The sequence below is a fragment of the Beta vulgaris genome, chromosome 6, assembly GCF_026745355.1.
Source record: "Beta vulgaris subsp. vulgaris cultivar EL10 chromosome 6, EL10.2, whole genome shotgun sequence".
Taxonomy (NCBI): Eukaryota; Viridiplantae; Streptophyta; class Magnoliopsida; order Caryophyllales; family Amaranthaceae; genus Beta; species Beta vulgaris.
In genome coordinates, this window is record NC_079207.1 from 28634723 (window position 1) to 28646392 (window position 11670).

The 11670-nt window shown below is 39.8% G+C and overlaps 1 protein-coding gene and 1 non-coding gene across 3 annotated transcripts; one reads left to right on the forward strand and one right to left on the reverse strand.

Annotated features, from left to right (window-relative positions):
- LOC104908431 (lysine histidine transporter-like 6) lies at nt 1-3498 on the forward strand. 2 transcript variants are annotated; one of them, XM_057395976.1, is made up of 8 exons: nt 1-302; nt 418-557; nt 1292-1675; nt 1963-2356; nt 2578-2683; nt 2789-2880; nt 2965-3025; nt 3116-3498. In XM_057395976.1, the coding sequence occupies exons 1-8, from the start codon at nt 276-278 to the stop codon at nt 3199-3201; spliced, it is 1290 nt and encodes a 429-aa protein (XP_057251959.1). In that variant the 5' UTR covers nt 1-275; the 3' UTR covers nt 3202-3498. The 2 variants fall into 2 exon arrangements, with proteins under 2 accessions (XP_057251959.1, XP_010695848.2); XM_010697546.4 differs by having other exon boundaries at nt 9-302; nt 2957-3025.
- Nucleotides 3499-7040: 3542 nt separating this feature from the next.
- LOC125499225 (small nucleolar RNA R71) lies at nt 7041-7147 on the reverse strand. The gene has a single exon (XR_007275942.2). It is a non-coding gene; the product is annotated as a small nucleolar RNA R71 (small nucleolar RNA).
- Between the last annotated feature and the right edge of the window lie 4523 nt (nt 7148-11670).

Sequence of the window (11670 nt, forward strand, 5' to 3'; positions counted from 1 at the left end):
CAAAACAAAGTAAAGATAAAGCTAATCAGTTGAATTTATTTGGAATAGGCTACTTTTTATTTCAGTTTTTCCCAAATAGACTGATTACCAGTTTCAGTGGATTCTTTTCTTACCTACCATAATCACAAATCTTTTTTCAAAAGTGGCTTGTTTTCCCTTACATGCACCAAGCTATCTAAAATATTAACCACTCCAAAAGAATATAATTCCAGCACACCACCACCTACACTTTGAAATTTTAGCTTTGCTTTCAACTTTTTGGGAGCTCAGTCCAAATGGTTTCAACTTCTCCCAAATCTAAGGTATATATGAATGACAACAATCATGCATGCATGTATATAATATGTTGATGAGAACTAAATTTGAACTGAATTTCTTGATTCTAACATTAGCCAAAAAAAACTATATGATCACCAGGAAGTATTATCTGTTGAAGGATGGAAGGACAACGCGCCGCCTCGTCGAGCCAAATGGTGGTATTCAACCTTCCACACCGTCACTGCCATGGTCGGTGCCGGTGTCCTTAGCCTTCCTTATGCCATGGCTTACTTGGGATGGTACTTTTTTGTTTTGTTTCCCTATACCATCTACTTTCACTACTTTCTTTCATAACATCCTTATAAGAGTAGACTAACTGAATTAAGTTAAGATTTCATCATTGGTATTTTTGTTATCTCAACCATGAAATTTGTACTGGATTGGTCATGTTTTTGTTATACATGTAAAAATTGACATGGTTAGTCTATGTTAATCAAAAATTTGCATCGAAAACGAGATGTATATATAATAAGTGGTTTTTAGGTTGACAAAAAATTACACGAGAAAAGTAATGTGAAATTCTTTGGTTGAAAAACCTGGGAAGTTGAGCTTATATGAGAAATTTATGGAGTTCTATTTTTCATTGTTTATGGTTGACCACAAAAAATGAAACTTAATGGTTGTTTGGTTGAACATAGGAAGCAAAATATGCAATGAATCTTTTCTCCCCATGTATTTCCATTTCCTAGGAAGCATCATAAGTTGTTTTATTTGGTTGATGAAGAAGGGAATTCCAATTGAAAAAGTTCTACTTACTAGGTAGCAACTTCCTCCATTTTTGTGGGAAGTAGAACACTTATCATACTTTTTCAACCAAACAACTTTCATCCGACCACTAAGAAATACAAATCTACATATATCTTGTTTATAGCTATCTAGCATCTGTAAAAGTCAGTCCAAATTCTTAAATTCTCATCCGACCAGTAAGATCACCAGTTCTATGTCATTTTTTGAAGTATAATTGATGTTGCAGGGGACCAGGGACTGTGGTTATGATAATATCATGGTGTATTACTCTGAATACGATGTGGCAGATGATACAGCTGCATGAATGTGTTCCTGGAACCCGTTTTGACCGGTACCTTGATCTCGGAAAATACGCCTTTGGACCGAGACTGGGGGCTTGGGTGGTGCTCCCTCAGCAACTGGTTGTTCAAGTGGGATGTGATATTGTGTATATGGTTACTGGAGGGAAGTGCCTTATGAAGTTCATGGAGATAGCATGCACCCAATGTGTAAAGCTTAAGTTGTCTTATTGGATCATCATATTTGGGTCACTCCATTTCTTCCTTTCGCAACTCCCTAATTTCAATTCTGTTTCTGGGGTATCTTTAGCAGCTGCTGTTATGTCACTCAGGTATTCTATACTACACACGCTTAATGTCATATTCATCTATAATTTCTTATAACAGAATTTTACATAAAAGAAGATCTGTTTGTGAAAGCTTGATAATATATACAAATCCAAGTATCCTACCAATATTAAGTAATCTGTCAACCATTACATTTGAAATAACCAGATTAGTCTTACCCTTCATGCTTAACTGGCATCTTCAAGCACAAAATCCATAGATGTTAAAAAAGAGTAACTTTTGGGAGTAATGAAGATGTTTGACCTGAGTTTTAGCGATTGAAATCTTGCAGCTATTCGACAATTGCCTGGGCAGGCTCTTTGGCTAAAGGTCAGGTTGAGAATGTAAATTATGATTACAAACACACAAGCAACATAGATTTCATGTTCCGGGTGTTCAATGCATTGGGTCAGATCTCATTCGCTTATGCCGGGCATGCCGTTGCCCTTGAAATCCAGGCCACCATACCATCTACTCCTGAGAAACCATCAAAGGTACCGATGTGGAAAGGTGCCTTGGTTGCCTATTTTATCAATGCCATTTGCTATTTCCCTGTTGCATTTATAGGATATTGGGCATTTGGCCAAGACGTTGATGACAATGTGCTAGTAGCACTCCAGAGGCCTGGTTGGCTTATCGCCTCTGCTAACCTGATGGTCGTCGTCCATGTCATTGGCAGCTACCAGGTACCTTCTTTTTTTTTTTTCTTTTTGCGGTACAGGGAGCCACAAGAGCAGTAATGTACACGAGATTCCATCATGAGTCATGAATACCCACCTCACATGACCTTACTAACTAAACTAATGGGCATCCACAGTCTTTCCACTTTCTATAATGGCCTGGAGACTAAATTATGCTCTCTGATACATTGTAAGTTTCTTTGAAAAGATGAGATGTATGTATGCAGGTATATGCAATGCCCGTTTTTGATTTGCTTGAGATATTGATGACGAAAACTCTAAATTTCACACCCGGAATTGCTCTTCGACTTATTACTAGAACAACTTACGTTGGTAAATTTAGCTTGCAACTTTTCTGCTCAGTTTTTTTTAGAGGAATTTAATGGTAAATTCACATTGTAATCAACTAATCATACTGAAGATTGAATAATCATGCAGCATTTACATTATTTATCGGCGTGACCTTCCCCTTCTTTGGAGATCTCCTTGGTTTCTTTGGCGGATTTGGCTTTGCTCCCACTTCATACTTTGTAAGCTTTTTGTATTTAATTCTCTAGACATCAAAACACAGATTTTAATTTTGCTGAAGGATTTCTCATCTTGCAGCTTCCTAGCATTATGTGGCTTATCATCAAGAAACCAAAGATGTTTGGTGTTTCCTGGCTGGTCAACTGGGTATACATTGTGACAATATTCTTTTTCATCTTGATAAATGCATTTTTATAACCTATAGATTTTTCTTTCCTCTTCATGTTTGCTTTGCAGTTATGTATAATCATCGGGGTGTTCATTATGCTGGCATCAACAATTGGAGGGCTTCGAAACATTGTTATGGATTCCTCTACCTATAGTTTCTACTCTTAAGTTTAACATAATCTGTCAATAACTAACAGCAAAGCCAAGCAATTGATCCAAAGGATCACTTTGCTTGGTTTGCTTATGGTACCTAAGTACTGTTATCTTAATCAAGATACTGCGAATATGAGGTTTAGCAAATTTAAAGTTGAAATAGCTGTAAAATCTAGCAAGTGTCTTTGCAGCCAACATCTGCAAGTTACAAGTAGCTTCAATTGTTTAAATTCTGCTTTAATAATCCAATAGTTTGCTGTAATCGTTTCTTGACTCAATTACAATTACTTCTATTACTAGAGGTTCCTTCCAAATAATATTTTCAACTATTCGCATTGAAGGATTTTGTCATCGACTTAAATGCAATTATTAGTTATATTATGAATCGTATTATGAAGATAATAAATTCGTTCTATTGGATCGTCTATACGTCTCGTTAGAGAATGCTATAGAACTTTGGGTTTGTAAATTATTAACCCGAAGCGAGCTCAATATAATGGATCATATTATGTCACACATTATATTTGGATCAACAAAAGAAACCTAGTGCCCGTAAGGGCCCTAGGGGTGGCCGCCCAAGAGGAGGAGAGAAATGAATTATTTCTAACATAAATATATTTATATATTGGGTTAGGCAAGAGAAGAAATATATCAGATTTCTCTTATTATTCTTCTCTCTCATATTCTTTCCAAAAGTCACGTAAAAACTCCATTAAAGTTGAAGAAAATTTCTTCCTTCCAACTAGCTTTGGTGGAGAGTTGATCCGGGTTGGTGGACCAAGTAGAGGAATCACATTTGGGGTTCTTTATTCGGGTTATACCAGCTTTATGGAGTTCACGATGCAAAGGTTAATTCTAAACTTATATGTGATCCTTGATTGTATATGCATGTGATCTTGTTTTAAGTGCTTATGAATTAGATTCATGAAATTCCGCTTATATTACTTATAAAATCCTATAGTGGTATCAGTTTTAGCCTCTTGCCTATAGAATTTTGGTCATAAAGTTTAGTTTATGTATGACTAATTTTAATTTAATTAAGGGGAGGAATTGAATTATGGATTGAATAATTAATTGAAATTGATTAAATGGAGATTTAATGACTTACTTTTTCAAATAACAATGGCCGAAAATTTCACCCTATAAACCCTAATTTTTCGAAATTTAAAAAATGATTTTAGATCTCTAAATTTCGAATATTAAATTCATATTATTAATCTGATTTTCATGTTTAAAATTGTTTATGTATGAAAATCAATTCATGTGAAAAGTGTTTTATATGCATTCAAGATTAATTTATATGAATAACCTAAAAATTAATTGAAATAGAGATTTTAATTTAATTTTCTGAATTAGGCATAAAAGAGTTTATGTTTAATTTAATCAAGATCACTAAATTAATTTACAAAAGGTTGTAATTTTAATTTCCTTCAAATAAAATAACAAGCAAAAGAAAAGAAAAATTGAAGGAGGAGGAAGAGGAGCAGCCATGACCCGTGACTGCTCCGGTGGTCTGCCGGCGAGAAGCTGATAAGTGCATTCCTAACGCACTTTATGACTTTCTTTTGGCTTGTTTTGGCTCCCTTTTTCCCCTTTTCTTCCCCCTTTCTACTCATTTTTCCCTTCTATTTCATTCACTTGATCATTCTTGATCATAGTGACATTTTGCTAGATTTTCGATCTATTTTGATCGAACTTCTAGCACATATGCTTTCACCATGTTTGCTCGTGTTCTTATTGCAGGTATGACCCTTTTCGGGGCCGAGTAATGCGAGACATGACACAAGGGAACGAGCTAGAGGATGAGAGGGAGCATGAGGTGCGCTTGGTATTCCCCGCACATGCTACTGGTGCGCCTGCACCATCGACCAATCTTGAAGCAGAGTACAGACGACTGTAGTGCGCCCACACCAAGCACAAGGTGCGCCCACACCAAGCACAAGGTGCGCCCGCACCTGTGTCAGGTGCGCCCGCACCAAGCACTGGTGCGCCCGCACCATCCACGGAGGATTTTCACCCTGAGACAGAAGACTCAGGTGCGCCCGCATCTATGCATGGTGCGCCCGCACCTCCTTATGGTGCGCCCGCACCATGCATTCCGGAATAAAAATTTAGATCATTAAACCCTTTTTCGTGGGGAGTTAGAGACTTACGCTTGATTCTAGTTTTTCACACAACATTTTAGGGTTTTGTATTAGAGAAAAAACACTTTAGTTTTCATTGGTAATTGAGATTAGTGATCATAGTTTGTGATTCATGATATTATTAAGGTACTTTTCGTTCATCTTAATTCAAAGTTTTAGTTTTTTATTCATTCTTTGGTGTTGTTTTGTTCTTAATTATTATTAGATCTTCATTCTCTTAGTTTATAATTGCGATTTCATTAGTTTAATTATTCTTAATCATGTTTAGCCTTAGATTAGTCATAGATTTATTTTAATTGCTTTAACTCCATGATTAGTGAGTAGTTTCATAATCTAGGGTTAGGGTGAAAGTATGAATTAGGGTTTTAAATATTGTTGATGTGATTGTGTTTAGAGAAGTTTATGCATTATCTTGGTGTTTTGAACCTTAGGATAGATATTGATCACATTTATACTTTGGTATTTGATTTCAAAGTTCTTAATCGAATTTTGAACTCTTTTATCCCCCAAGAATCAACTTAATTTCTAGCCAAGATATTGGAGGAAATTAATAGGGGATCCTTCATTGGGGTTTTCCAAACTTATTGAACTCTTAATCAATTAACTAAAGCCATTCGAGAGAGGATTTAGTTGATTGATTAGTGATTATCCTTGAGGACCATTCGAGAGAGGACTCAAGTAATTTAGAGGGAAACTAAACCTTGCATAATCATCTCGTCATCACAATCCATTAACAATCATCTATTCTTATTCATACTAGTAACCTTAACTCTAGTGTCTTTTATTTGATATTTAAACTCGTGTTATTTGCTTGTTCGTTGCTATTAGTTAGCTTAATTGTTACCAAAACATCTTTCAAACCCCAAATACCTTCAATTAGGTAGTCTAGACTTGATAGACTTAACAATCCCTTTTCCTGTGGATCGACCCTTGACTTGCCCTTACTATTCCTTAGTAATTGCTTGTTAGGACTATAAATATTGTTTGGAAAGCGGTTCTTAGTGCCTGAACGACACACTAAAAACCTCTTATAAAAAATGGCGCCGTTGCCGGGGAAATTGTGCTATTGATTGAAGTATATTTTAGTTTAGTTTGCTTAGTTGATTTTTCTTTTATTTTCTTTTTAACTGTGGTTGTTATTTGCTAATCCTCTGCTTAGCTTTGTTGTGTTACATGAGAAGAAGAACTCACGGTTCACCCACATTGCCTCTAGATCTGAAATCGACCATACTTGCGAAAGCTTCGGAAGAATTTGGAAATTTGATCTTTGGGTTCCGAGCCTTCTTCACCAATCTCAAGTACATCAAGTGAAGTTGAATCAGAAATGGGTGAAGCAAATCAACAATTGTTTAGGGATTTCGGAAATCCGGGTTCCTATGTTTCTTCAAGGTGGGATTCGATCCCCACCACCACTACAAATTTCAGCATTCACCCTCAGTATACTCGGATGGTGAAAGCAGAGCAGTTTTGTGGGGGTCAGATGAAGATCCTCTAGACCATCTCGACAGGTTTCTTGAGATCTGTGCCATGATAACAACTAATGATGTCTCTCCTGACTACATCAAGATGCATTGTTCCGGTCCTCTTACCGGAAAAGCAAAGTCATGGCTCAAGAGCTTGCCTGCTAATTCCCTCACTACATGGGAAGAAGTCACAATGGCCTTCTTGAAGAAATACTTCCCGGAGTGGAAGACTGCGGAATAAGGAGGAAGATCTCCTCATTTGAGCAAGAGAACGATGAGACACTTGCCGAAGCTTGGGAGCGGTTCAAGGAGATGATCCGTTCATGCCCACACCATGAGTTCAACAAGAATCTACTCATGCGATTTTCTATGATGGTCTTGATCCGATTTCACGGGCCAACCTTGATGCTGGAGCGGGAGGTCAACTATCTAAGATCCCGCAAGAACAACTTGAGTCCACAATTGAGGAAGTGATCAAGAACTACTCATGGGGTGGAAGACGAAGAGGTGCTCAACCTAAGAAGAGCGGAAAGTTTGAAATTGCCCATGGATCAAATTCAAGCATAGGACCAACTCGACAAGAAGCTCTCCAAGATCAATCTTGCATCGTCTACTCCTTCACAGGTAAACTCTTTTTCTTGTGATATTTGTGGTGGTACTAACCATGATACTTCTTATTGTGGAGGTACCCATTCGGAGCATGTGGCGGCAATAATTCAAGAGGAGATGGATATCAAGGAAACAAGGGTATAGGAACAATCAACAAGGAGGTTGGAGACAACCTCAGCAAAACTATACCCAAGGATTCAAAGGATGGAATCAACCTCAACAAGGGTATAACCAAGCTCACAACCAAGGGTTTGCGCAAGGGTACAACCAAAACCAAAACTATAACCAAGGTGGTTCCTCCTCACAAGGGTCCAACACTACCAAGCTCCACATCAAAGGACCAACAACCCAAAACCTCCCTCCAATCTTCCATTCCCCAAACAAAATCCCGAACCTACACCATCTTCCGATCCAACCTCTCTCCAAATTCTCCAACAACTCCAATCCATGAACCAAATTCTCCAAAACCATGAGCAAAGGTTTCAAGAGCTACAAGCCCACAACAAAATGCTTGAAACCCAAATTGCCCAAGTAGCTGAGAAGAATCCCTCACCCCCACAAATCAACTTCCGGCCAACCCATCCTCCCCAACCTCCATCAAGCCAAAGCCATTCATTTGAGGTCGGGAACAAGTTATGCGGGTCCTAAGATGCCAATGGGGAGTTAGAAGGATGAAGAAGCTGAGGTTGTTGAGAAGGAGATGGAGCTGAGGAAACTGAGAAAGAGAAGTTGAGGAGAAAGATGAGTCACATGTTCAAGTTGGTGACAAAAACCATTGCCATCACCTCCACCAACCAAATTATGTGCCTCCGGTTCCCTATCCTCATAGGTTGGTAGAGAGAAAGTTGAGTGACAAGTTCACTAAATTTCTAATGTGATGAAGAGCCTGCAAATCAACACCCATTCCTTGAGGCTATGTCTCAAATGCCAGCTTATGCTAAGTTCTTGAAAGAGATCCTCTCCAATAAGCGAAAACTTGAAGATGAGCTTATCTCCCTACCTTACCAAGTGAGTGCTCTTGTGCAACGAACTATGCCCAAGAAGCAAAGAGATCCCGGGAGTTTCACCTTGCCGGTGAAGATAGGTGATTAGAGCCTAAGGGTGCACTGGCCGATCTGGAGCAGTGTCAATTTGATGCCCCTTTCTATTGCAAAGCACCTAAATTTCCTCTTCATCCTACGCGCAAAACGATTCAATTGGCGGACCGCACTGTGAGAGTCCCTTGTGGTGAGTTGGAGGATATACCGATTCAAGTTGGGCATGTGTTTGTACCATGCGACTTTGTGGTGATGGATATGGAGGAAGATCCTGAGACTCCTCTTATTCTGGGAAGAGAAGCTCTAAAGACTTTGGGTGCCGTGATAAACTGCAAAAACGACACAATCAGGTTGAGGTAGCTAATGAGCGGGTGTGTTTGAGTTCTCTAAGACATGAAGAGACCTATGATGGAGAGAATTTGCCGGGTAAGCCTAGTGGAAGATGAGGTAGAGGACACCATGAGTGTGGTGATACTGGGACGATTGTATGCTACTCTTACCGACCCCTTACTTGGACATGGAAGAGGAACACAAGATGAGGCGTTTGAGGTTCTAGCTACATCATCCACTGATAAAGAGGAGTGTTCTAAGCCTCCTCCCAAGGTAGAGTTCAAACCCCTTCCCTCCTCTCTTAGATATGTTTTTCTTGATGATGCATGTACTTATCCTGTTATTGTCAATTCGAGTCTTGATGACATTTCTATATCAAAACTGATTGGAATTTTGCAAAAATATAAAGATGTCATTGGGTATTCGATTGATGACCTTAAGGGATAAGCCCTTCTCTTGCTATGCATCGTATCCATCTCATCGATAGTAATGCCTCCTCCATCGAGCATCAGAGAAGGCTCAATCCCAACCTCAAAGAGGTTGTGAAAAAGGAGATCTTGAAACTACGTGGACCGGGAATCATCTATGCTATCTCAGATAAGTGGGTGAGCCCGATTCACGTGGTTCCAAAAAAGGAGGCATGACTATAGTTGAGAATGAGAAAGGAGAAACAATCTCAACTAGGACTGTCACTGGGTGGAGAGTCTGTATTGATTACAAGAAAACTGAACAAATCCACCCGAAAAGACCATTTCCCCCTTCCCTTCATTGACCAAATGTTGGAGAGGCTTGCTCGTCATTCACACTTCTGTTTTCTCGATGGTTATTCCGGATTCTTTCAAATCCCCATTCATCCGGATGACCAAGAGAAAACCACCTTTACTTGTCCGTATGGGACATTTGCATATCGAAGGATGCCCTTTGGTTTGTGTAATGCCCCATCCACTTTTCAAAGGTGTATGACAGCAATCTTCTCTGACATGCTAGAAGATTCCATTGAAGGTTCATGGACGACTTTAGTGTGTTGGTTCGTCTTTTGACACATGTCTGGTTAATCTTGAATGTGTGTTAAAAAGGTGTCAAGAGACGAACCTCGTCTGAATTGGGAGAAGTGTCACTTTATGGTCGAGGAAGGCATTGTACTTGGGCATAAAGTGTCGAAAAAGGGTATTGAGTAGATCCGGCAAAGGTTTCGGTTATTGAGAAGCTTCCGCCACCGAACTCGGTGACGGGAGTTGCTGCTTTCCTTGGACATGCTGGTTTTTACCGCGTTTCATCAAGGATTTCTCTCAAATAGCCAAACCATTGACGAATCTACTTCAAAAGATGTTGATTTTGAGTTTGATGAGTCTTGTACTAAGGCTTTTGAAACTCTTAAAAAGCCCTTACTTCTGCCCCATTGTGCAAGCTCCGGATTGGAGCTTGCCTTTTGAACTAATGTGCGATGCTAGTGACTTTTCAGTGGGAGTTGTTCTTGGGCAACGCAAGGAAGGGAGGCTTCATGTGATAGCCTATGCAAGTAGGACTCTGGATGATGCTCAACGGAACTATGCAACTACGGAGAAGGAAATGTTGGCCGTGTCTTGCTTTTGACAAGTTCCGTTCCTACTTGACATGTAATAAGGCGTGGTGTATACGGATCATTCTGCGGTCCGGTATTTGATGAGTAAGAAGGATGCCAAGCCTAGGCTCATTAGGTGGGTGTTGCTTCTTCAGGAGTTTGATTTTGAGATGAAAGAGAAGAAGGGGACGGAGAATGTGGTAGCTGACCATCTTTCTTGCCTCCCTCTTGATAATCTGGAGGAGATTCCTATATGAGGATTTGAGAGAAGAAGCATTGTTCGCCATTCTGAATAATGAGGTTCCATGATTCGCGATGCGAATTATTTGGCTTGTGGGATTGAGCCTCATGATTTTAGTTCCCAACAAAGGAAGCGGTTTTTCTTAGAGGTTTCAAGGTTCTACTGGGATGACCCGCTCCTTTTTAAGAAGTGTGCTGATGGAGTGTTTAGGAGGTGTGTTCCTAATCATGAGATGACATCTGTTTTGACTCATTGCCATACTTTGGCATGTGAAGGGCACGGTGGAGCAAGCAAAACTGTTGCTAAGGTGCTCCAATGTGGTATGTTTTGGCCACATTGCAAAAGGATTGCCGGAAATTTGTGTTGGCTTGTGATAGATGTCAAAGGAGTGGTGGATCACAAAGCGACATGAGATGCCTCAACAGAACATTCTTGAGGTTGAGCCGTTTGATGTCTGGGGAGTCGACTTTATGGGTCCATTCGTTCCTTCCTGTGGGAATGTGTACATTCTTGTTGCGGTCGACTACGTGACAAAATGGGTTGAAGCCATTGCCTCTCCTACCAATGACCATAAGGTAGTGACCAAGCTCTTGAAGAAGATCATATTTCCCTCGATTTGGGTGCCCCGTGTTTGATCAGTGATGGCGGTTCACACTTCGCCAAAAAGCAATTAGAAGCACTATTGAAGAATACGGGTGAATCACAAAGTAGGTCTTCCTTATCACCCCCAAACCCAAGGCCAAGTTGAGGTCTCGAATCGAGAGGTTAAGAACGTCCTTGAGAGAATGGTCAATAGGACACGAAAGAATTGGTCTTTGAAGCTTGATGACGCTCTTTGGGCTCTTCGCACGGCTTTCAACACGCCTATAGGCACCACTCCCTATCGCCTTGTGTATGGCAAAGCATGTCATTTGCCGGTTGAACTAGAGCACAAGGCTTGGTGGGCAGTTAAGGAGCTCAACATGGATCTTCACTTGGCGGGAGAAGCTCGAAAGGAAAGGTTAGTAGAGCTCGAAGAACTTCGTTTTGACGCTTATGAGAGTTCTAGACTATACAAAGAGCAAACGAAGAAATGGCATGATCACC